Source organism: Podarcis vaucheri (genome assembly GCF_965113315.1).
Source record: "Podarcis vaucheri genome assembly, chromosome: 6".
Taxonomy (NCBI): Eukaryota; Metazoa; Chordata; class Lepidosauria; order Squamata; family Lacertidae; genus Podarcis; species Podarcis vaucheri.
The window spans coordinates 102,804,789-102,826,900 of NC_138764.1; the positions used below are offsets into that span (position 1 = coordinate 102,804,789).

A 22,112-nucleotide genomic window follows, 5' to 3' on the forward strand; every position below is an offset into this window, starting at 1 on the left:
AGAATGCAAAATCGCCTTTTCTCCGCCTTCCCTCGCTCTCTGCAGTGGTGCGTCTTACTGCGCGCATCAGAAAACACGTGTCTCTCCATCAGCCTCCTAGGGAAACAACCCCCAGCGCACCCGCGTGTTTGCTTGCCTGGTAATCAAATTGGTGAACTATTAATGAATGGGCTAAGCCTAGTGGGTTTAGTTGCAGGGCTCTGTTTTTCTGTTCTTAATCATCATCATCATCATCATCATCACTACACTACCAGTAGTGATGTATGGAAGTGAGAGCTGGACCATAAAGAAGGCTGATCTCCGAAGAATTGATGCTTTTGAATCCTGGTGCTGGAGGAGACTCTTGAGAGTCCCGTGGACTGCAAGAAGATCAAACCTCTCCATTCTGAAGGAAATCAGCCCTGAGTGCTCACTGGAAGGACAGATCCTGAAGCTGAGGCTCCAAGACTTTGGCCACCTCATGAGAAGAGAAGACTCCCTGGAAAAGACCCTGATGTTGGGAAAGATGGAGGGCACAAGGAGAAGGGGACAACAGAGGGCGAGATGGTGGGACAGTGTTCTCGAAGCTACAAACATGAGTCTGACCAAACTGCGGGAGGCAGTGGAAGACAGGAGTGCCTGGCGTGCTCTGGTCCAGGGGGTCAGGAAGAGTCGGACATGACTAAACGACTAAACAACAACAATAATAATAATAATAATAATTTATTATTTATACTCCGCCCATCTGGCTGGGTCTCCCCAGCCACCCTGGAGTATTAAAATACAGTGGTCTGTTAAACATTAAAAGCTTTAAGAATAATCCAAGGGGCTGCGCTCCCTCAGCAAGGGTGGAAGGATTTTAGCTTTGTGGTAGAGAAGGACCCTGATTCAGTTCCCCATCACATCTCTAGTTGGCTCCGTCTGAAATCATGGAGAACTGCTGCTGTCAGTCAGTGTTACAAAGAACATTACAAAGAACTTTCTGAGGGTTAGAAGAAGAAGAAGAAGAGTTTGGATTTGATATTGCGCATTATCACTACCCTAAGGAGTCTCAAAGCGGCTAACAGTCTCCTTTCCCTTCCTCCCCCACAACAAACACTCTGTGAGGTGAGTGGGGCTGAGAGACTTCAGAGAAGTGTGACTGGCCCAAGGTCACCCAGCAGCTGCATGTGGAGGAGCGGAGATGCGAACCCGGTTCACCAGATTACTAGTCCACCGTTCTGAACCACTACACCACCCTGGCTCATTGGACCTGTGGACTGACTCAGTATAAATCCATTTCCAGTGTCCATGAGCTGTGCAATGTCCGGAGGGTGATGCTCCCTGCACAAAGCACTAGTCTCCCTGCACAAAGGAAAAAAGAAACAGCCTTTCCTTTCAAACCTCTTGCAAAAACAGCCAGATCAAATAGGAAGGGTGAGCCACACCTCTATGAGCCTGAATCCATGCAGCACACCCAGACTTCTTTAATTTGCATGGTAGGGTCTGTTTGATGGAGTTTCATCTCTGGTCGGTGGTTTTTGAGTCCAGGCAGGAAAGTGTTCCTCTCGCAGCCACAGACTAAGCTACACGGACACTGGCATATTCGGAATGCTCCTCTGTCTTCCTTTGCTTAGGTCTTCGCAGGCCCCTGGGATCCTTCAGGTCTGCATAGACAATCTCTTTATTGACAACACCCTGGATGAAAAGAAAAGAAAAGAGAAAAAGAAGGAACATTTTATCATATGTGGTGGGAATGTAAGAAAGAAAAACTTCTGGGAAATGATATATCATGAGATGAAAAAGATGTTGAAATATCCATTTTTTTAAAAACCAGAAGCATTTTTACTTGGTATTATAGGTGAGGATATTAAGAGGCAAGATGTTAAATTGCTTTTATATGCAACAACAGCAGCAAGTGTATTCTTAGCCCAGAAATGGAAGCAAGAAGAAATTCTGACAAAAGAAGAATGGCAGACAAAATTAATGGACTATGCAGAATTAGATAAAATGACAGGAAGGATTCGAAACCTGCGGGACCAGAGATTTACTGACGATTGGAAGAAATATACGAACTATTTGAAGAGCAACTGTAATCAACAAATTATGCTAGTAGGACTACAAGAAGTTTTGTAAGGAGAAATGTATGAAACATTGCAAAGTAGAGAAAGAATAGTGTCAGGGAACTGACATCAGAGCGAGAGGCGAAGGGGAGCCTCACAGATGATGCTGGTGAAGGACCCAGCAGCAGGGGGAGAAACAGCTCAGTGGAGGGGGAAACTAATCAGCGCAACACCAGGGAGAAAGGGGGGCAGATGGGGGAAGCGGAGAGAGGGCTCCAGGACTCTTCACTGGATATCAGTGAGGAGAGCCCAGGTCCTCCGCTGCCAACGCCCTCCCTGCGCAGAAGACTCCCGCGCAGTGAGAGGAGGAGGAGACTGGGTGTCAAACAACTTTTATGTTGGAAGAGGTTCAAGAAACGCCCACTGACGGATTCTGCCAGTGACTGAGGCAGCCACCATGAGAAGGGGCTGTGCAGTCAGAAAGGTTTAACAAGGCAAATTAGCCTAGACAGGCACCAGTTTACGCACGAGTAACTCATAGCCATTACAAATAGAGATATTAGTTATGAGATTTAAATGTAATAGTGGAAGTAAGAAATGTATATTAAGTGCGTAGATTGGAAAATTTTCAGATGTGATTGATGGAAGTCAACAAATGGTATAAGATATGAAAGTATGTTTAATTATTGTTGAAAATGATATGTTGAAAAACTAATAACAAAATTATAGAAAAAGAAAAGAAAAGAAAAAAGAAAAGAAAAGTGTGATTTCTTCTCTTCAGAACATTTGAGGCAGGACAACATATGCTGCAGTGCTCTCCAAGAGCAAGATATAATCCTGGATGAGGCTTCCTAAAAGTTCTGGCTTCTTCTTTTTTAAAAAGGATGGTTTTTCTAGCCCTTAAGATTGTAGATCGTTTAGGAATTGCTAAATGTGGATGTTCTGCAACAGGCGATTCATGGTATGCTCAGGTGTGGTCTGTTGTTCTGGCCAAGAACGTGACCTGCCAAATCAGCGAGGTCGGAGGCCAAGACAAGTTCTTTATCCTTTTGCAACACCTGACATCCATTCATCTCCTGGGCAAGACAAGATGGTCAGTCCAAACAACATCCCCAGACCCATGGAAACATCTGCAGAGATTTATTGTATTAAAGACTTCACGTGCATCATAAAATAAAGGCTCCGATTTTAAGATGCTGTCAACGTTTCCCTTTTTTAAAGGGAAATTCCCTTATTCTGAATAGGATTCCTCGCAAGAAAAGGGAAAAGTTGACAGCTATGGCTGTTGTTGTTTATTGTAGTTTTAATTATGTTTATTATGGGGGGGGGAGGAATAAAACATATTCTCAAGCCAACAAAAAATAGATGTTTCAAAGTGATAGGACCTAAAAGCCACACTGGGAGCTGAATAAACGCTCCAGGAATTTGGTTTAGGTTAAGGTTACCAGAAGTCCCCGTTTCCCGGGGACAGTCCCCAGATTTTCAAATCAGTCCCCATACAAAATCCATTGAAGTTGAAAAGCGTCCCCGGATTCATTGAAAAAAACCTGGTAACCTTAGTTTAGGTGTCTCGCCCCTCCTGAAAACTAGCAAAACCAGCATTGTACCCCACAGGAACATGATAGAATAAGTTATTTAAAATCAGAGGGAATAAGAATATGCATATGCTCAGGCTTTTCTTGCAGCAGGATTTCAGAATTCCTGAGCACACAGCCCCCAGTTAAGCTAAGGTCACATCCACAGCATGCCTCTGAATCACCTTTCACCACTTTAACACTTCCTCCAAAGAATTCTGGGAGCTGTAATTTTTATAAGGAGTCAAGGGTTGTTAGACTACTATTCCCAGCAGCCACATGTAACAAACTGCAGTTCCAAGGGTTCTTTGGGGGAAGCCAAGACTGTTAGAATAGTGAAGGTGTGCTTTAAAGAAGACCTATGGCTGTTGCTACTGGGAGCTGGAACCCTGTGTTGTGACCCCTGAGCTGCTCCAGGGACTTGTGAATGAAATTTGCAGAGGGCAGCCAGCTGGGAGAGAATAATAATAATAATAATAATAATAATAATAATAATAATAATACACCGCCCTCCCCAGCCAAGACCAGGCTCAGGGCAGCTAACACAAGGTATAAAAACAATTGATTGAAATACAACTTAAAAACGAGATTAAAATACAACATTAAAATGCAGACTCGTTTCAGTAGAAACTCAAATCAAAAACTTTTGGGGGATGAAAACATCAAATCTTCACCAAGGCCAACTATCCAGACTGGTCCTGCGTGGGCCAGAAAAAAAGCCAGGGAAGTCCCGAAATAGGAGTTCCATCACAGGAGGAGAAAGGAAAAAGGAAAGAGAGGAATTTCTGATTTCTTTCTGCAGGGCCTGTAAGACAGAGTTGTCCTGCCTGGCCTTTGGCTTGGAATCAACTTGATCCCCTTCCTAGAATCATAGAATCATAGAATCATAGAATCATAGAGTTGGAAGAGACCACAAGGGCCATCGAGTCCAACCCCCTGCCAAGTGCTCTGATGGTGTTTCCTGCTTGGCAGGGGGTTGGACTCGATGGCCCTTGTGGTCTCTTCCAACTCTATGATTCTATGATTCTAGGAAGGGGATCAAGTTGATTCCAAGCCAAAGGCCAGGCAGGACAACTCTGTCTTACAGGCCCTGCAGAAAGAAATCAGATCCCGCAGGGCCCTGGTCTCATGAGACAGAGCGTCCCACCAGGCTGGAGCCAGTGTTGAGAAGGCCCTGACTCTGGTTGAGGCTAATCTGACTTCCTTAGGGCCTTGGACAGGGTCTGCTATTCATGGACCTTAAGGTCCTCTGCGGGGCATACCGGGAGAGGCGGTCCCGTAGGTACGAGGGTCCTAGGCTGTAGAGAATTACTACTGTAATTACAGTAGAGAAGAGACATCTAAACAAATGAGACATTTATAAAGTTGCACCAGTTCTCCCCACCCCCAAGCAAACAATGTAGAATCATAGAATTGTAAAGTTGGAAGGAACCCTGAGGGTCATCCAGTCCAACCCCCCTGTGGTGCAGGAATATGCAGCTGTCCCGTACGGGGATTGAACTTGCAACCTTGGCATTATCAGCACCCTGCTCAAACCAACTGAGCTATCCAACATGTCTGTGGAGCCTCCATTGCTTCTTCAAAACATGCAATGGGCTTTGTGTATAATTCAGTAACTCAGGGGGCTTGCTTATGGGTCTGTGAGAGCTGGAGGATGCTCAGAGGCCCTGGGGTGGGTGCCATAGGAACCCCCCCCCACACACACACACACCTGCTCAACGACACAGCCTGTCAGTTTGAAATTAGCCATGCATGAGAGAGAGAGAGAGAGAGAGAGATGGATGCCTGGAGTTTTTGCAGCCCACAGGCAAAAAACCCTGGGGAGAAGAAAAGACCTTCTGTTTGCTTTTGGGTACTCGGATGCTTATTCAAATAAACATGGTCTTTCCCCCTCCTTCTCATCTTGCAGTTTGCAAATAAACTGACATTGCACAAACACGCCAATGTTTTCAGCCCTCTTCCCTCTCAAGGGAACTCATCCTGAAAAAGCTGTCCCAGTGACTCAGTGGTGTAGCGTGGGTTGTCAGCACCCGGGACAAGGCAAGTAATTTGCGCCCCCTAACCCGTGGATTTGCGCCCCCTAACCCTAACCCCCAGATGTTGCGCCCGGTGCAGCCGGGCCCCCCTGCACCCCCCACGCTACGCCACTGCAGTGACTTCCTGGTTCTTTAGGGAAGAGGGAGGAGAGTGCATACCAATATTATTCTTCATACCTGTTTAGGAAGGCTTGTGTTCTCTTGGGTGGGAGCTTCAGGCCTGGGGAGGGGAAAAGAACACCGAGCAAAAATCATCAGCAAGGGGAATTCTTGATTATATATGGAGACAGACACAAGAGTCGAGCCTATTCCTCAGCTGGTCCATTCTAGCCACGAGGGCTGTGTTGCCCCTTCACTATCAGACGCAGCATGTCTCTGAAAAACCAACGCTGGAAACCACAGGAGAGGCAAGGCCTCAGGTCCTGCTGGCTGGTTTTCCTGTTGGCTGGCCACTGTGAGAACAGGATTCTGGACCAGATGGGCCACAGACCTGACATAGGAGCGAGGCTCTTCTTATATTCAGGTGTGGCATAGCAGCAGGTGTTTTCCTCCCCATCCTTTGTGTTATGTACTGAAGTTCTCACCCTGGGCCAGCAGGGGGATACTGTAGATAGTTTTCACTCAGGTCCACATATGCAAATAAGGGATCGAAAGTGACGTTCAGTGATTGGATAGTTACAGAAAGTTGTTACAGTTACGTTGTACTGGAGCTCTATATAAGCAGGCTGGCTGAACCCTTCAGTTCAGTTCTGTTCTGGCCTATGAATAAACAAGAGCTGTTTGAAGAATCACTGTGTCATCTGAGATGTTCACCCACAACTTAACACCTTGAACGTCTGCACTTAGCCCAGGTGGGCATATCTGCATAGCAGGAATTCTAACAGTGCCATCTCTGCTCTGTCTTTCACATGACGGTGTATGTTTTGACTCCACAGAGTGGGAAGTGACAGAGACAGGGTGTTTGTGTTACCATGTTCCGTGAAGTGGGACTATTGTCCTTTGTTCTTTTCCTCTTTGCTGTCTGATGCTAGAGAGAGAGGGAGCCACGTTGCAGTGCTCCGTGTGTGTTTATATGTAAATAAAGTAGATTAGCCAAAATGCTGAGTTGCTGAGGTCTGTTACACTTGATGCACAAACTTTGTGGATCCCTAAGTGTGCTGGTGTTGGTTGGCATCGGTCGCTGTGATGTTTGGGCTGAAGAAAGTTTATGAAGCTCCCGAACGATCAACCAGGAGGGAGAGAACATGCCAGTCGGGCATGTTTCTCTTCCAGGGTCCTACTCGAGTGTAGGCTGAACTCCTGACAGGCGCAACTGCCCTCTGCCATCCCCACCCAGCCCACCGCTGTAATGTTGTCTGCCACAGATCCTGCTGCTGCCACCAGGGGGGGGGGATGCCACGTGGAGGAAAAATGGGCACTGGTGGTTTGCCACGCCTGTCCGAAATGTCAGAGTCTCCACCTCTAGGAGGACAGGGAGAACTTGCTTCCTAAATTCTGGAACTCAGCTTCTATATCTGCGCACAAGATCCACGTGGGATTCTGTGAAATGAGCATAGCAAACCAAAACCCCCCCAAAAAACCCCAACAGGGTGGGAGCTGCTGTCTTTCACTTAGTGAAGCCCATGTCAGAGTTGATCTTTAAATAAACCTCAAACACACTAATCAGCCCGCTAGAATTATAGCCTGGAGTTTTACGCAATGAAAATAATGGAGGCAAATGAGCTGCATTTTATCCATTATTAACGTAGTGGACATGACTCTATTTGATTTCTCCATTGCTGCCTCTTAATAGGCACTTGGGCTAAGATTTATTAAGCCTGAAGGCATTTGCATTTTTCAAAGCACTTTCGAACCTTTTAAAGTGTCTAGTTTGGGGCTAATTGGAAAAATGTGTGTGCGAGGGAGAGAGAGAGAGAGAGAGAGAGAGAGAGAGAGAGAGAGAGAGCTCTTAAAATTTGGATTTGTTGCCTGCCATCCCAATCTCTCAGTGGAGCATGATTCCAGGAGTTCCTCAGAATGAGGCCCAGCGGAGACTGTGGAGTCTTTATGATATATCGTTTATTTACATATGCAGTGGAACCTCAGTTTTCCAACGTGATCTGTTCCAGAAGACCGTTCGACTTCTGAAACATCCGAAAACCGAGGCACAAAGGACTGTTGGCAATTTCCATTGAGAAAATGGAAAAACACACAGTGGAAGCCAGTATACCTGTAGGAGCATCTCCACCCCCATCATTCTGCCCGGACACTGAGGTCCAGCTCCGAGGGCTTTCTGGTGGTTCCCTCATTGCGGGAAGCCAAGTTACAGGGAACCAGGCAGAGGGCCTTCTCGGTGGTGGCACCCGCCCTGTGGAATGCCCTCCCATCAGATCTCAAAGAGAAAAAACAACTACCAGACTTTTAGAAGACATCTGAAGGCAGCCCTGTTTAGGGAGGTTTTTAATGTGTGACATTTTAATGTATTTTTAATCTTTGTTGGAAGCCGCCCAGAGTGGCTGGGGAAACCCAGCCAGATGGGTGGGGTGCAAATAAATTATTATTATTTTTATTATTATTATTATTATTATTATTATTAGACTTCCAGGGCGCATTTGAAAACAGAAGCATTCACTTCCGGGTTTTCGGCGTTCAAGTTACGAAACATTCAGTTTCCAAGATGCTCGAAAACCAAGGGTTCCACTGTATATACAGAACAAATCAAGGCTTGACATATCTCGCTTTGCATGTCATGAGTCTATCTCATATATTAGTTTCACCTTTCAAGTTGAATTAGTGAAATAAAGGAACTTTTCCACGATGTTCTAATTTTTTGAGTTTCACCTGTATAACCTGGGCTTGCAGTGGAGGGTTTCACAGCATCAGCACCCCAAAAGGGCATTGCTTTCCCCATAACTGCAGACTTGGCTTCAAACAGAAATCAGCCATTGCTTTCTGACACTCTGCTTGCTGCTTCTCCGCCCCCCTTCCACCCCAGCTTCTTGCTCACATAAGATAACAGCAAACTGTGTTCTCAAACTCCTGCTTTGTCCTGCAAAGAACTGGAGGAGGGGCCCCACCCATTTGCCTTCTGGCACAGAGCCCCCTTTCCTTTGTTCTCTTAATGGCCCATTGCTTTTCCTTTGGTTCTCTTAATGGCTCATCACTCAGGCTGGCCTAGCTATTCCAGCAATTGAATCCGTGCTGGATCCAGGAATTAGAACGGTCTTGCATACAGTCTACTCCCCCTCTCCCTAAAAAAAAACTCCTGACACCAACAAACTCATAACAACATGTTTACCCATCCAATTTGTAATTTTAGAAGCTGCTTATTGCGGAACCTTGCCACCAGTGGATCTTGGCATGTATATATGGGGAGCCACATCTGTGAATCTCTCTCAATCAGTCCACACTTCTGTACTTACAGACAGACGGACACACTTCTGCCACCGTTGACCAAATTTATGTGACTTAAATACTCATCTCCCCAAACACTAGGAAAAGTTAATGAAATTGCATTTTAAAAATATATATACAGACCTTGACGTCTCTTGGTTTCTGCCTAGATACATACAAGGGAGAAGAGAAGAGACAGTAAATTGGCTTTCAAACATTCAATGCTAACCACAGGTACTAAGCGCTACATGGAAACGGGGAGGATGTTAGGATATTGATGTTCTGTTCCACCTTAAGAGGAACAGATATGTGGAGTTGTTGTATGTCACATGTCTGTTTACTTCCAGCACAGTCTGCTGGGAACTTCCGTTGTATATTGCTTTTGCTGTGCTGCTGTTTTGCTTGGACACGAAGGGAAGCAGACATGTTTTTCCTTTGTCCTGCTGCTGAATAAATGCTGTAAATATGCTTACACATGTCTCTGTTCCACCTCTTCCGTTGCAAAGAGTTCTTATCTCTGCCGGGTTGCGTGCTTAAGTCTTGAAAGGTTTCTGAGGCTTGAGTCGCAGTTTTGATGCTGTTCTGAGAACCAGAGATCGCCCGGCTGCCGGCCGGTGGGCTGGAACCAGCTGGGGGCCTGCCAATTGCCCCCCCCTCCCTGACAGCATCCCAACACAAACTGCACGTGGTGCCAGTTGTGTATTTAAAATAAACGCTCTCTGTTGGGCTGCTTCTTATCCTTGAGAAAAAGCAGTTGCGGCCTCTGGTCTCTGAACCAGTTTCCTGCTGAAAACGATCCCTTCCTTTTCCCTCCACAATCCCCAAAGGGGTTCTGAGCACTTTCGAAGGCAAAAAGCAGCCATGGAGCAGTTTTCAGAGTTTGGCCACAACCCGGATCTGAGGCAAGTTCTGGATCAGGGCCACACCGTGACGCTTTCCCTTCTCTTCAGAATAAAAGCAACCTGGCTAGTCTGGTGTTTCATTTTTAATTCGGAGCAAACACCAGAAACTAAACACCAGCATAAAACCACTCTGTATGCATCAGTCAAGCACATTTAAACACATGATGAGCACATCACATGCCAACAGCATCTGCACTATGCATTGAAAGCAGTGTCATAGCCCTTCAAATGGACATGGTTTCTCCCAAGGAATCCTGGGAATTGTAGTTTGTTAAAACAATCTGAGAATCAGGGCCAGCCTGCCCATGAGGCAAACTGAAACTGATTCTTTGGATTGGCTAGTTCAACTGGAGGTGGGATGTTTCCCATTGCTGTCACTCTTGTCTCTATAGCTTCTTTAATACTGTTTTTAATATCCTGAATTTTCATTTTTTTCCTCCTCTGCATTAAATCCATTCACATGCAAGATCCGCATTTGTTTTGACAATTGTGCTTTTACCAGATTCACCAGTGGATCTTGGATGTGAATGGATTTAATGCAGAGGAGAGAAAAAATCCAGAAAATCAGTTTCAAATTGACTATACATGAGGCAAACTGAAGCAGATGCCTTGGGCTGCAAAATCCCATGGGGTGCCACCCCAGAAGGTCACACAACGGCTTCCGTCAAGATCTCATGGAACGCTCGCAACCTTGCCAGTTTCAGTAGAGAGGAGCCGTGGCACCTTCCCACTTTGCTCCAGGCAGTGAAACCAGTGGTGTAGCAAGGTCAGATGGTACCCGGTGCAGAAAACTTCTTGTCACCCCCCCCCAATTGAAATTATTAAAAGAAGGAAAAAAGAGATACTTACAGTCAGTGGCATAGCTAAGGTTTTTGCTGCCCGGGGCAGTCGATGAGTTTGCCATAAAACGGGCTGGGCCACCCCTGCTTTACAGCTCTGCGAGGGGACTAGGAGCCACCAAACAACTCTCAGGACCCATAAGAAACCACATTTCCCAGAATTCTTTTGCAGGGGGACCCTAGTTGTTTAAAGTGGTATGACGCTGCTTCAAATGTATCGTGCAGATGGGGCCCTAGCCTAATCCCACAAGGTAGGCTAGTCTGAGCAGAAGTGACCAGTCCGGCATTTGGGTGCCACATTTTTCAGAAATTTGGGGTGCGGTGGAAATATAGGGCCCCCAAAGACTATATGGAAATGATTTCTTCTGCTCCGCTGACTCGAGGGAGAGGAGGGGTCAGTTGCTTCCAAACATAGGTGCCAAACTCACCTTTCCTCTTCTTTAAGTAGATGTAAACTGCCACGAGGAGCAAGACAGTGAGGAGGAGGACACTCACCCCGGCAACCACTGGGGCGGTATTGGGAGGTGGTGAATCTAGATGAACGTGGTGGTGTAAGACAGAAAGTTAGGACCAGAAAATAATTGACACTGAAAACCGAACTTCCTTGTGTAGGATGTGAAACACAAGAGCAGTCAAGTGCAACATTCCTAGAGTGAAAATGTTTACACACGGGGAGGAATGTTTGTCCAGCCAGCAGGTAAACTTCCTGTTTCCTTCTAGGCTGGGACAGACTTCCTCTGCATGTGACTAGAGGTGGGCGTGGCCTCACCTGTGCAGGTAACCACAAAAGCACAGGGCAGGGCAGCCATCTCTCTCTCTCTCTTGACTACATGCATCGAAGAAGCAACATCTGCTTAGCCAAAGATGCTCTTTGAGGACAAAGGGACTGTCTTCTTATGAGATAGTTTCTAGGTATATGTTACTTTTCTAAGCTAAGTCTGCCTTCTGGGATCCTATTGTGAACAGAATGATATGTGAGTAAACCTTTTTATACTTTTATAGAAGACTGTGTCGTGTTGTGTCTTTTATGAGGGAATAAGGGGGAAATACCAGAACAGTTATTATAGAGGCTTTAGCCAATGAAACCAACTAGGACTTGAAATTTTTTAAAAAGAAATTCCATTAGTTTTCCACCACTCACCTGTAACAACCACCTCAGTTCCACCCCCACGTAGTATGACATCTTCTTTTCGATAGTGTGACTTTATCTTTCCACAGTAATATATACCAGCATCCTCCCAGGTAACATTATGGATGACAATAGTGAAATCTTCGTTGGATTTTTCATTATTTCTTGTTATTCTCTCAAAACTTCCAGCACCTGCATAGATAACCTTCTTTGTGGGACCTTCACCCAGGAACCACCTCACAGGTCCCGGTGGACCTTCCCCAGTCACCCGGCATTCCAGTGTGAGATTATCTCCTATTTGTACTGAGATAGCATTCTTTGGCTGGTACACCTGTAACTGCAGCTCCTTCGCAACACCTGAAAAGAAAGACACACAGCAGTCTGTTGTGACAGCTCGTTCCCCAGACAACCTTTTTGACACTTTTGATTTTGTGAGAGCAATTGTTCTTCAGCTGTGGTCAACAACCACTGGTGCTCTGTGGTGGATATTCCCTGGAATGAGACCACGTTGAAAATAACCAAGGAAGGAAAAGGCTGGCCAATGTTAAATTCAGGCACTGCTTTCTTCCCCTTGGTGCTGGTGTTCTGAAGCAGTGGCGTAGCGTGGGTTGTCAGCACCCGGGGCAAGGCAAGTAATTTGCGCCCCCTAACCCGTGGATTTGCGCCCCCTAACCCTAACCCCCAGATGTTGCGCCCGGTGCGGCCGGCCCCCCCTGCACCCCCACGCTACGCCACTGTTCTGAAGACCCGGAATAAGAAGTGCCTTGACCCACAAATGTCTCAGTGACGCAGAGAATCCCAAAAGGTACTAATTCCTCCCACTCAATTTGCTGCAGCAGAAGTGAAAATTTCTGGCGTTTTCCCATGTCTGGAATAGAACTCAGTCCAGCAAGTATCCTGCTTTTTTTCAGGCTGCAAATTATTACATAACTGATGACATCCTCTTGACATGTAAATAAGTGTTTCCTTTATGCTGAAATGAATGGTGTGGAAATAATAGGTATAATTATTATTACAGTGGTACATTGGTTCTCAATCCGTTCCAGAAGTCCATTCCAAAACCAAAGCGTTCCAAAACCAAGGCGCGCTTTCCCATAGAAAGTAATGCAAAACGGATAAACCCGTTCCAGACTTTTAAAAACAACCCCTAAAACAGCAATTTAACATGAATTTTACTATCTAAAGAGACCATTGATCTACAAAATGAAAGCAATAATCAATGTACTGTACTATAAAATAAATAAGACAGTATTGTAAAGATGAAAATTAAAATTATTTTTTTTCTTACCTGCACTCATGATAGTTATTGTTTGGGTGGGGGGCTTTTATCCATTTCCACAGTCACACAATCAGTCAATCAATCAATCAATCAATCAATCGGTAGCTGAACTGGGTTTCACACAGTCACAAATACAAATTAACTGGAAAAAGCCTCAAAAACAAAAGCGCCAAACTTAATTTGTTCCAGAAGTCCGTTTGACTTTCAAAATGTTCGAAAAACCAAGGCGCAGCTTCTGATTGGTGCAGGTGCCCCAGAAACAATAGCCGACAACCGCATCAGACATTTGAAATTCAGAACACTTACTTTTGGGGTTTCGAAGTTTGAGAACCAAGGCACCACTGTAATTGTGTTAACTTCGTAACTTGCATAGACAGTGGTACCTCGGGTTAAGAACTTAATTTGTTCTAGAGGTCCGTTCTTAACCTGAAACTGTTCTTAACCTGAAGCACCACTTTAGCTAATGGGGTCTCCTGCTGCCACCGCGCCGCCGGAGCACGATTTCTGTTCTCATCCTGAAGCAAAGTTCTTAACCCGAGGTACTATTTCTGGGTTAGCGGAGTCTGTAACCTGAAGCGTCTGTAACCTGAAGCGTATGTAACCTGAGGTACCACTGTAAATCGTATTATAGCTTCCTAGTTTTTATAGCGGGTTCTTCTACGACATCCGCAAGGCCTGCAGATTTCGGTTTGCATTAAGCAGGTGGCCGCATTAAGCAGTTTCAGGTTAAGAACAGACCTCCAGAACGAATTAAGTACTTAACCCAAGGTACCACTGTAATTGTTTTCTTTTAAAAATAGACTCTAGATTCCCCATCCTTTGAAGACCCATGATCCAGGCAAGCAGGGAGCAGCTCCCTTACATCTGTTCCTTCCTTCTTGCATTTAACCTTTCGGCTTGGGCAAAGCCGCTTCCAATGAAAACGACTGCAGCTGATGTGTTGATGGTTCCTCTTTTGGAGGCGCACATGTCTGAGTTTGTGGGTGAAATAAGGAACTCAGCCTTCGTCAGAGTCATACTGCATCAGGCGTGCAAATTTCTTTGCCTGTAGCACAAGACTGAGGAATCTTTGGCCCTCCAGACGTTGATGAACTATATCCAGTGCTATTTTTCTAGAAAAAGAGGTGCTGGAACTCACTGTGAGTGCGTCCTTTGTTCTCTTATACGGTGGTACCTCTGGTTAAGTACTTAATTTGTTCCGGAGGCCCGTTCTTAACCTGAAACTGTTCTTAACCTGAAGCACCACTTTAGCTAACGGGGCCTCCCCTTGCCGCCACACCGCCGGAGCACGATTTCTGTTCTCATCCTGAAGCATTATTTCTGGGTTAGCGGAGTCTGTAACCTGAAGCGTATGTAACCTGAAGCATATGTAACCTGAGGTCCCACTGTAATGGTAAAGGCGCCCACCTGACAGGTGCTGGAAATGAGTTCTGGCAAGTTCCTGCTGAAAAAAAGCCCTGACTATATCTTCCACTAGCCTTAGCCAGCAATGCTGTTGCAGGAATTTTTGTATAGGTTGGGGGTGGAGTTTGCCCCTCCAGCAGATATCAAGCACATGCAGCCCACTACCAAAATCAGCGCAATTGCTTTTGTGACTTTTGTGATTTGTCCCCACAAAACACTTCATCACAGTTTCTTCCTATCTATTCAAAGGGCCTCTGCAGCAGAATACCAAATGTAAGAATTCACTGATAAATGTATCTCTGTACTGGCTCACTGGGAAAACTTCAGAAATTCATACAGTGGTACCTCGCAAGACGAACGCCTCGCAAGACGGAAAACCCGCTAGACGAAAGGGTTTTCCGTTTTGGAGGCGCTTCGCAAGACGAATTTCCCTATGGGCTTGCTTCGCAAGACGACAGCCCATAGGGAAATATCCGGGACAGCGGGGAAGCGCAGCGCGTCTTCCCCACTGTCCTCGGACCTCCTCCGAAGCCGGGCGGTGGGGCGGGAACGCCTCCTCCCGCCGCCGCCCGCCTTCGGAACGCTGCTCCGAAGCCGGGCAGCGGGGTGGGAACACCTTCTGAAGGCGGGCGGGGGGCGAAAGTCTTTGTCCCCCCTGCCTGCCTTCCCAGGGGCTTTTAAATCGCCCCGGACAGCGGAGAAGTCCTCCGCTGTCCCGGGGCGATTTTAAAATGCCGCCCGCCAGCATTTTAAGATCGCCCGGACAGCGGAGAAGTCCTCCGCTGTCCCGGGGTTTTTTAAAATGCTGGGGTGGGAAGAAAAGCCCTTGTCCCCCCCCAGCCTTCAGAAGAGGTCCGGGGACAGACTGTCCCCGGACCTGGTCTGAAGGCGGTTTCCCTAGGAATGCATTAATTGATTTTCAGTGCATTCCTATGGGAAACCGTGCATCGCAAGACGAAAAACTCGCAAGACGAAGAGACTTGCGGAATGAATTAATTTCGTCTTGCGAGGCACCACTGTATAGACGTGTGAGCTCAGCTGCTCAGCAGCCCTTCTGCCTGAGTAATAATTCCTGGCATCCTGATACCTGAGTGCCAGACAGGTAGCCATTCCATAAATAACAAACCCAGATGAAAACAAAAGGGTGTGATTAACTTGGCTGGAGGGCAAGGAGAACCATGGGGCAGAGTCCAGGATGCTCAGATTACTGCCACCAGACCTCCCCTTTCATGATGTAACCATGATGTATTAGTGATGTAGTTTGGGGGGGGTGTAACATGGGGATGAGCAGCTAATAAAAGTTTGGGTTCTCTTTGTTTGGGGCTTCTATCTTGTTCTACCTTGTGGCAGGTGGGAGTCCTGTCGCGACAGTCTTCAATAAAGACCAAGCCTACCGGCTGCTGTTTTGCTCTGGTATTCCTGGCTGGTATCCTTGTTTTTTTTGTCCAAGGGAGCCCTCAGATTTCTCTGTTTACAATGCCAATGGCCAGAGCTGAGGGTAGCTGGGGTTCAGCAACATCTGGAGGGCCACAGTTTGTCCATTCCAGCTGTATCAAGTGGTTAGTGAGGATATAGAACATCTTAGGGAAACGTACGTAAGAGAGAAAAGCCCAGCACAAACCGTGTGGGCGTCTATTTCAGAAACTCAGTCTTGGCGGCCTGTTTCTGCACATAGAACGGTCATCTCTGATGACTGTGCCGTGTCATGTGGTCGCTTTCATCTGTGGGTGAGCCATCAGAGGTCAAGCCCACGCAGACACAACTGAGGCACCGCCACAAATCATCTGAGTGGTGTTTTTCAATGGAGCCAGGAGGTCACACATTCAGCTGGCAGCCATAAACCTGTAGGGTTCATCTAATAGTAAGTTCTCGACAAACATGGAACCCCAATCCACATTCTTCCTTTTAAAAACTTTTTCCAGTGCCTTGTACTATTAATATTTTGTTGGGAGCCGCCCAGAGTGGCCGCAGCAACCCAGACAGATGGGTGGCATATACCGTATTTTTCCATCTATAAGACGCCCTCGTGTATAAAGGTAAAGGTAAAGGGACCCCTGACCATTAGGTCCAGTCATGGCCGACTCTGGGGTTGTGGCGCTCATCTCGCTTTATTGGCCGAGGGAGCCGGCGTTCAGCTTCTGGGTCATGTGGCCAGCATGACTAAGCCGCTTCTGGCGAACCAGAGCAGTGCATGGAAACGTTTACCTTCCTGCCGGAGCGGTACCTATTTATCTACTTGCACTTTGACGTGCTTTCGAACTGCTAGGTTGACAGGAGCAGGGACCGAGCACGGGAGCTCACTCCATCGTGGGGATGCGAACCGCCAACCTTCTGATCGGCAAGTCCTAGGCTCTGTGGTTTAACCCACAGTACCACCCGTGTCCCCCTCATGTACAAGACCCCCCCTATTTTGGGGGACTTGATTTTAAGAAAATGAGGGGAGATGGCCCGAAGTTGTTGAGCTTCTCCCTCCACGCAGCTGCGGGCAGGAAACACTCCCTAGATCGTTTCCCACGCGCATCAGAGGAAGTTGCACTCCTGCCAACTGGCTGGCTGGTGGGCATGCCGCTTCTCCCCCGCCCCCCATGCCATTATCCATGTATTGGACGACCCCCGTTTTTTCACACAATTTATGAGTCAAAAAACCTTGTCTAATACATGGAAAAATATGGTAAATTATATCAGCATCATCATCAACAACAACAATCAGGTGATAAGTGTTTTCCACCACGTATCTCCATGGCTTGAAAGAGCTTCACCTGTTAAATTTCTGTCTGTCAGGTTGTAGGGGTCAATAAGAATTTGGCAACCCAAGTCCCAGGGAAGACATGGCTTATGGGTCTCCTCTAACTTTCCGAGGAGTATCTGGTTGGTCATTGTCAGAACAGGATAAGAAGAGACTGCTGGAGCATCAGGGTAATAATAATAATAATAATAATAATAATAATAATAATAATAATTTATTATTTATACCCTGCCCATCTGGCTGGGTTTCCAACTGGGCGGCTTCCAACAGAACACTAAAATACAATAACCTATTAAACATTAAAAGCTTCCCTAAACAGGGCTGCCTTCAGATGTCTTCTAAACGTCTGGTAGTTGTTTATCTCTTTGACATCTGGTGGGAGGGCGTTCCACAGGGCGGGTGCCACCACCGAGAAGGCCCTCTGCCTGGTTCCCTGTAACTTGGTTTCTCGCAATGAGGGAACCGCCAGAAGGCCCTCGGCGCTGGACCTCAGCGTCCGGGCAGAACGATGGGGGTGGAGACGCTCCTTCAGGTATACTGGACCGAGGCCGTTTAGGGCTTTAAAGGTAATAAGCCATCAATAGCTCTCTCATCACTGAATCCTGGAGCAGATGGACCACAAACTTGGTCCACCAGACTCTTCACATGTTCTTCCTCTGGAGAGCAGCTGACAGTCATTACTGGGCTAGATAGACTAGAGGACCTTAAGACCAGATGATCTAAGGCAGCTTTCTGGAGTCCTCTTATCTCGAGCTGTTAATCGAGAGGCAAAAGACAAATGGAGAGGCCTTTGCGTCTTCATAATGTGGAGTTTAGGACTTCAGCTCTTAATCCTGCCAGAATCGCCACCGAAATTAGTTCCTCTCTGAGAGAAAATAATTGCTTCTTTTATCTACCCATTATCCTGCTGCACACTTATCTTCCGCAAGCACTCCAGCATTCTTTCAGGTACTTAAGCCATAAACAATAACAACAACGAATAGATTTAAAGCATAACATAGGAGGATTTGCAGTGATTGAGACTCTTAAGGAATCATTCACAGAAGTGTAAGAGAGAGTTTCAACTAAGACATGGAGCAGACCCACTGTAATCAGTATAGGCTCAAGTTATTAAAGTCAGGTGACATCAGTGCGTCTATTCAGAGTGCGACTTATGTTTGATATCACCTGTATTATTATTATTATTATTATTATTATTAGCCACTAAAATGCTCTGCAAAATGTAATAGAGGGTTAAGAAGTTATGGTTATTTAAATAATGGGAATTGCTCAGTCCATTGATGTTAATATATTAAACTAAACAAGCAGGAAGGGCTAAAGGGGATTGGACTGAATGGGATAATAATAATAATAATAATAATAATAATAATAATAATAATAATAATAATAATTTATTATTTACCCACTGCCCATCAGGGACGTGGGTGGTGCTGTGGGTAAAACCTCAGCGCCTAGGACTTGCCGATTGCATGGTCGGCGGTTCGAATCCCCGCGGCGGGGTGCGCTCCCGTCATTCGGTTCCAGCGCCTGCCAACCTAGCAGTTCGAAAGCACCCCCGGGTGCAAGTAGATAAATAGGGACCGCTTACCACCGGGAAGATAAACGGCATTCCGTGTGCTGCGCTGGCTCGCCAGATGCAGCTTGTCACGCTAGCCACGTGACCCAGAAGTGTCTGCGGACAGCGCTGGCTCCCGGCCTATAGAGTGAGATGTGCGCACAACCCTAGAGTCTGGCAAGACTGGCCCGTACGGGCAGGGGTACCTTTACCTTTACCTTTACCTTTACCTTTACCTTTACCTTTACCTTTACCTTTACCTTTACCTTTACCTTACCCTGCCCATCTGGCTGGCTTTCCCCAGCCACTCTGGGTGGCTTCCAACAGAACACTAAAATACAATAACCTATTAAACATTAATAGCTTCCCTAAACAGGGCTGCTTTCAGATGTCTTCTAAAAGTCTGGTAGTTGTTTTTTTCTTTGACATCTGATGGGAGAGCGTTCCACAGGGCGGGCGCCACTACCGAGAAGGCCCTCTGCCTGGTTCCCTGTAACTTGGCTTCTCGCAGTGAGTGTCTAGCCAGAAGGCCCTTGGAGCTGGACCTCAGTGTCCAGGCTGAACGATGGGGGTGGAGACGCTCCTTCAGGTATACTGGACCGAGGCCATTTAGGGCTTTAAAGGTCAGCACCAATACTTTGAATTGTGCTCGGAAACGTACTGGGAGCCAGTGTAGGTCTTTCAAGACCGGTGTTATGTGGTCTCAGCGGCTGCTCCCAGTCACCAGTCTAGCTGCTACATTCTGGATTAGTTGTAGTTTCCGGGTCACCTTCAAAGGTAGCCCCACATAGAATGCATTGCAGTAGTCCAAGCAGGAGATAACCAGAGCATGCACCACTCTGGCAAGACAGTCTGCGGGCAGGTAGGGTCTCAGTCTGCGTACCAGATGGAGCTGGTAGACAGCTGCCCTGGACACAGAATTGACCTGAGCCTCCATGGACAGCTGTGAGTCCAGAATGACTCCCAGGCTGCGCACCTGGTCCTTCAGGGGCACAGTTACCCCATTCAGGACCAGGGAGTCCTCCACACCTGCCTGTCCCCTGTCCCCCAAGAACAGTACTTCTGTCTTGTCAGGATTCAACCTCAATCTGTTAGCCGCCATCCATCCTCCAACCGCCTCCAGACACTCACACAGGACCTTCACTGCCTTCACTGTTTCTGATTTGAAAGAAAGGTAGAATGGTTTTTTATCATGGAATCAGAATTAGAGAGTTGGAAGGGACCTCCAGGGGTCATCTAGTCCCATCCCTTCAATGCAGAAATCTCAGCTAAAGCATCCCTGACCGATGGCCACCCAGCCTCTGCTTAAAAACCTCCAAGGAAAAAGGATTCAACCCCTGGTCTCCCAGGTCCTAGTCTGACACTCAGTGGCGTAGCATGGGGGGTGCAGGGGGGGCCGGCCGCACTGGGCGCAACATCTGGGGGTTAGGGTTAGGGGGCTCAAATCCACGGGTTAGGGGGCGCAAATTACTTGCCTTGCCCCGGGTGCTGACAACCCACGCTACGCCACTGCTGACACTCGAACCACTACACCACACTAAGAAGGTAACACACACCCAAAAATGCAACCCTATTAGGATGGAGCAACCTCAGTGGTCAGAGCAAGCTGTCTGAAAACCAGGGGGAAAGGAATGGAATGGAGTTTCTCACTAAAGGGCATGTCTGGCTGGCTGTAACTCAGACAAGGAACAGCGTTGCTGGTCTCACTTCTTCAGTATAACTTTCCTATGAAGTTCACACCGTGGCCGTGTACTCACCTTCCATTCCTTTTGAAAACTGGCACATCAGCGCATTGAGAAACAGGCACCCAAGGGAGCCCTTGAAAGCCATCTGAGACGCTGGTTGCTTCGAAAGGAGAAAGGGCACCTTCAGCGCCGGCCACTCAAATGTGGCATGGAAGAGGCTGCTGCTGACAGATCCCCAGGCTCCACTTTGGGCAATTCCACTGCCTTGCGGCCTCTGGGTTCAGCCCACAAAGCGCAAACAGGAAGTGGCAGCAGGAAACCGAGTCTCGCTGGATTCAGAATGTGGTTCAATCACTGTTTGCTGTGGTACAGTCACATGGCAGTGGTGGGGAGGAGCCAGCTCACGGACAGTGCACTGCAATTAATGTAGACAAAGGGTTGGTTTTCCATGGTAGACAAAGGACGTAGGAGGCACTGGGACAATATTCAGAAAGTGTTTTGATTCGGGGATCATTTAATTGAGTTTCCCCACTGAAATCTGCTGGAAGATTTTTCTTCATGGGATGGGGGTTGGCCAGAATTTTGAAAACGGTATAGGTGCGATATACTCTGAACAAAAAACCAAATTGATGGTAAATAACATGGTTACAGAAGAGTTTAAAATTGAGAAAGGGACACGACAAGGTTGCCCAATTTCCCCATTGCTTTTTATCTCGGTCCTGGAGGTTTTGCTAAATATGATTAGAAGGGACCAAATGATTCAAGGTATTCAGGTCGGAGTTAAACAATATAAGCTTAAAGCCTTTGCAGATGATCTAGTGATGACATTACAGGAGCCGATATCTAGCACCAAGAGGGCATTAGAAGTAATCCAGGATTTTGGTCAAGTGGCAGGTTTTAAGTTGAACAAAATGAAAACTACGGTTTTGGAGAAAAATTTGACATCGATAGAGAGAGAGAGGTTTCAGAAGGAGACAGAATTAACATTGGTAAAGAAGGTTAAATATTTGGGGGTGAATATGACATCCAAGAACGTGAATTTATTTAAAGACAATTATGAGAAATGTTGGTCAGAGGTGAAAAGGGATTTAGAAATTTGGACAAATTTGAAGCTTTCCTTGCTGGGTTGAATTGCTGTTGTTAAGATGAATGTATTGCCGAGGATGTTATTTTTATTCCAATCACTGCAAATCATTGATAAGATGGATTGTTTCAAGAAGTGGCAAAGAGACATATCCAGATTTGTCTGGCAGGGCAAAAAGCCCAGAATAAAATTTAAAATTCTAACAGATGCTAAAGACAGAGGGGGGTTTGCCCTGCCAGACTTAAAACTTTATTATGAGTCAGCAGCTTTTTGCTGGCTGAAGGAATGGCTGCTTCTTGAAAACACGGATGTGTTGGACCTTGAAGGGTATGACAATGTATTTGGGTGGCATGCATATCTTTGGTATGGCAAGGTTAAAGCACATAAGGCATTTAGAAACCATATTGTCAGGAAATCTCTGTTTAATGTCTGGATAAGGTATAAAGATTTTTTAGAGAGTAAAACACCAAGGTGGTTATCACCTAT

General features: G+C 46.5%; 1 protein-coding gene across 2 annotated transcripts; it reads right to left on the bottom strand.

Moving 5' to 3' along the window:
• Positions 1-982: 982 nt before the first annotated feature.
• LOC309534288 (tyrosine-protein phosphatase non-receptor type substrate 1-like) lies at positions 983-20,844 on the bottom strand. 2 transcript variants are annotated; one of them, XM_082226509.1, is made up of 6 exons: positions 20,615-20,844; positions 11,886-12,230; positions 11,173-11,277; positions 9,148-9,169; positions 5,809-5,851; positions 983-1,656 (listed from the first exon to the last, which is right to left on the bottom strand). In XM_082226509.1, the coding sequence occupies exons 1-6, from the start codon at positions 20,685-20,687 to the stop codon at positions 1,540-1,542; spliced, it is 705 nt and encodes a 234-aa protein (XP_082082635.1). In that variant the 5' UTR covers positions 20,688-20,844; the 3' UTR covers positions 983-1,539. The 2 variants fall into 2 exon arrangements, with proteins under 2 accessions (XP_082082635.1, XP_082082636.1); XM_082226510.1 differs by lacking the exon at positions 11,173-11,277.
• Between the last annotated feature and the right edge of the window lie 1,268 nt (positions 20,845-22,112).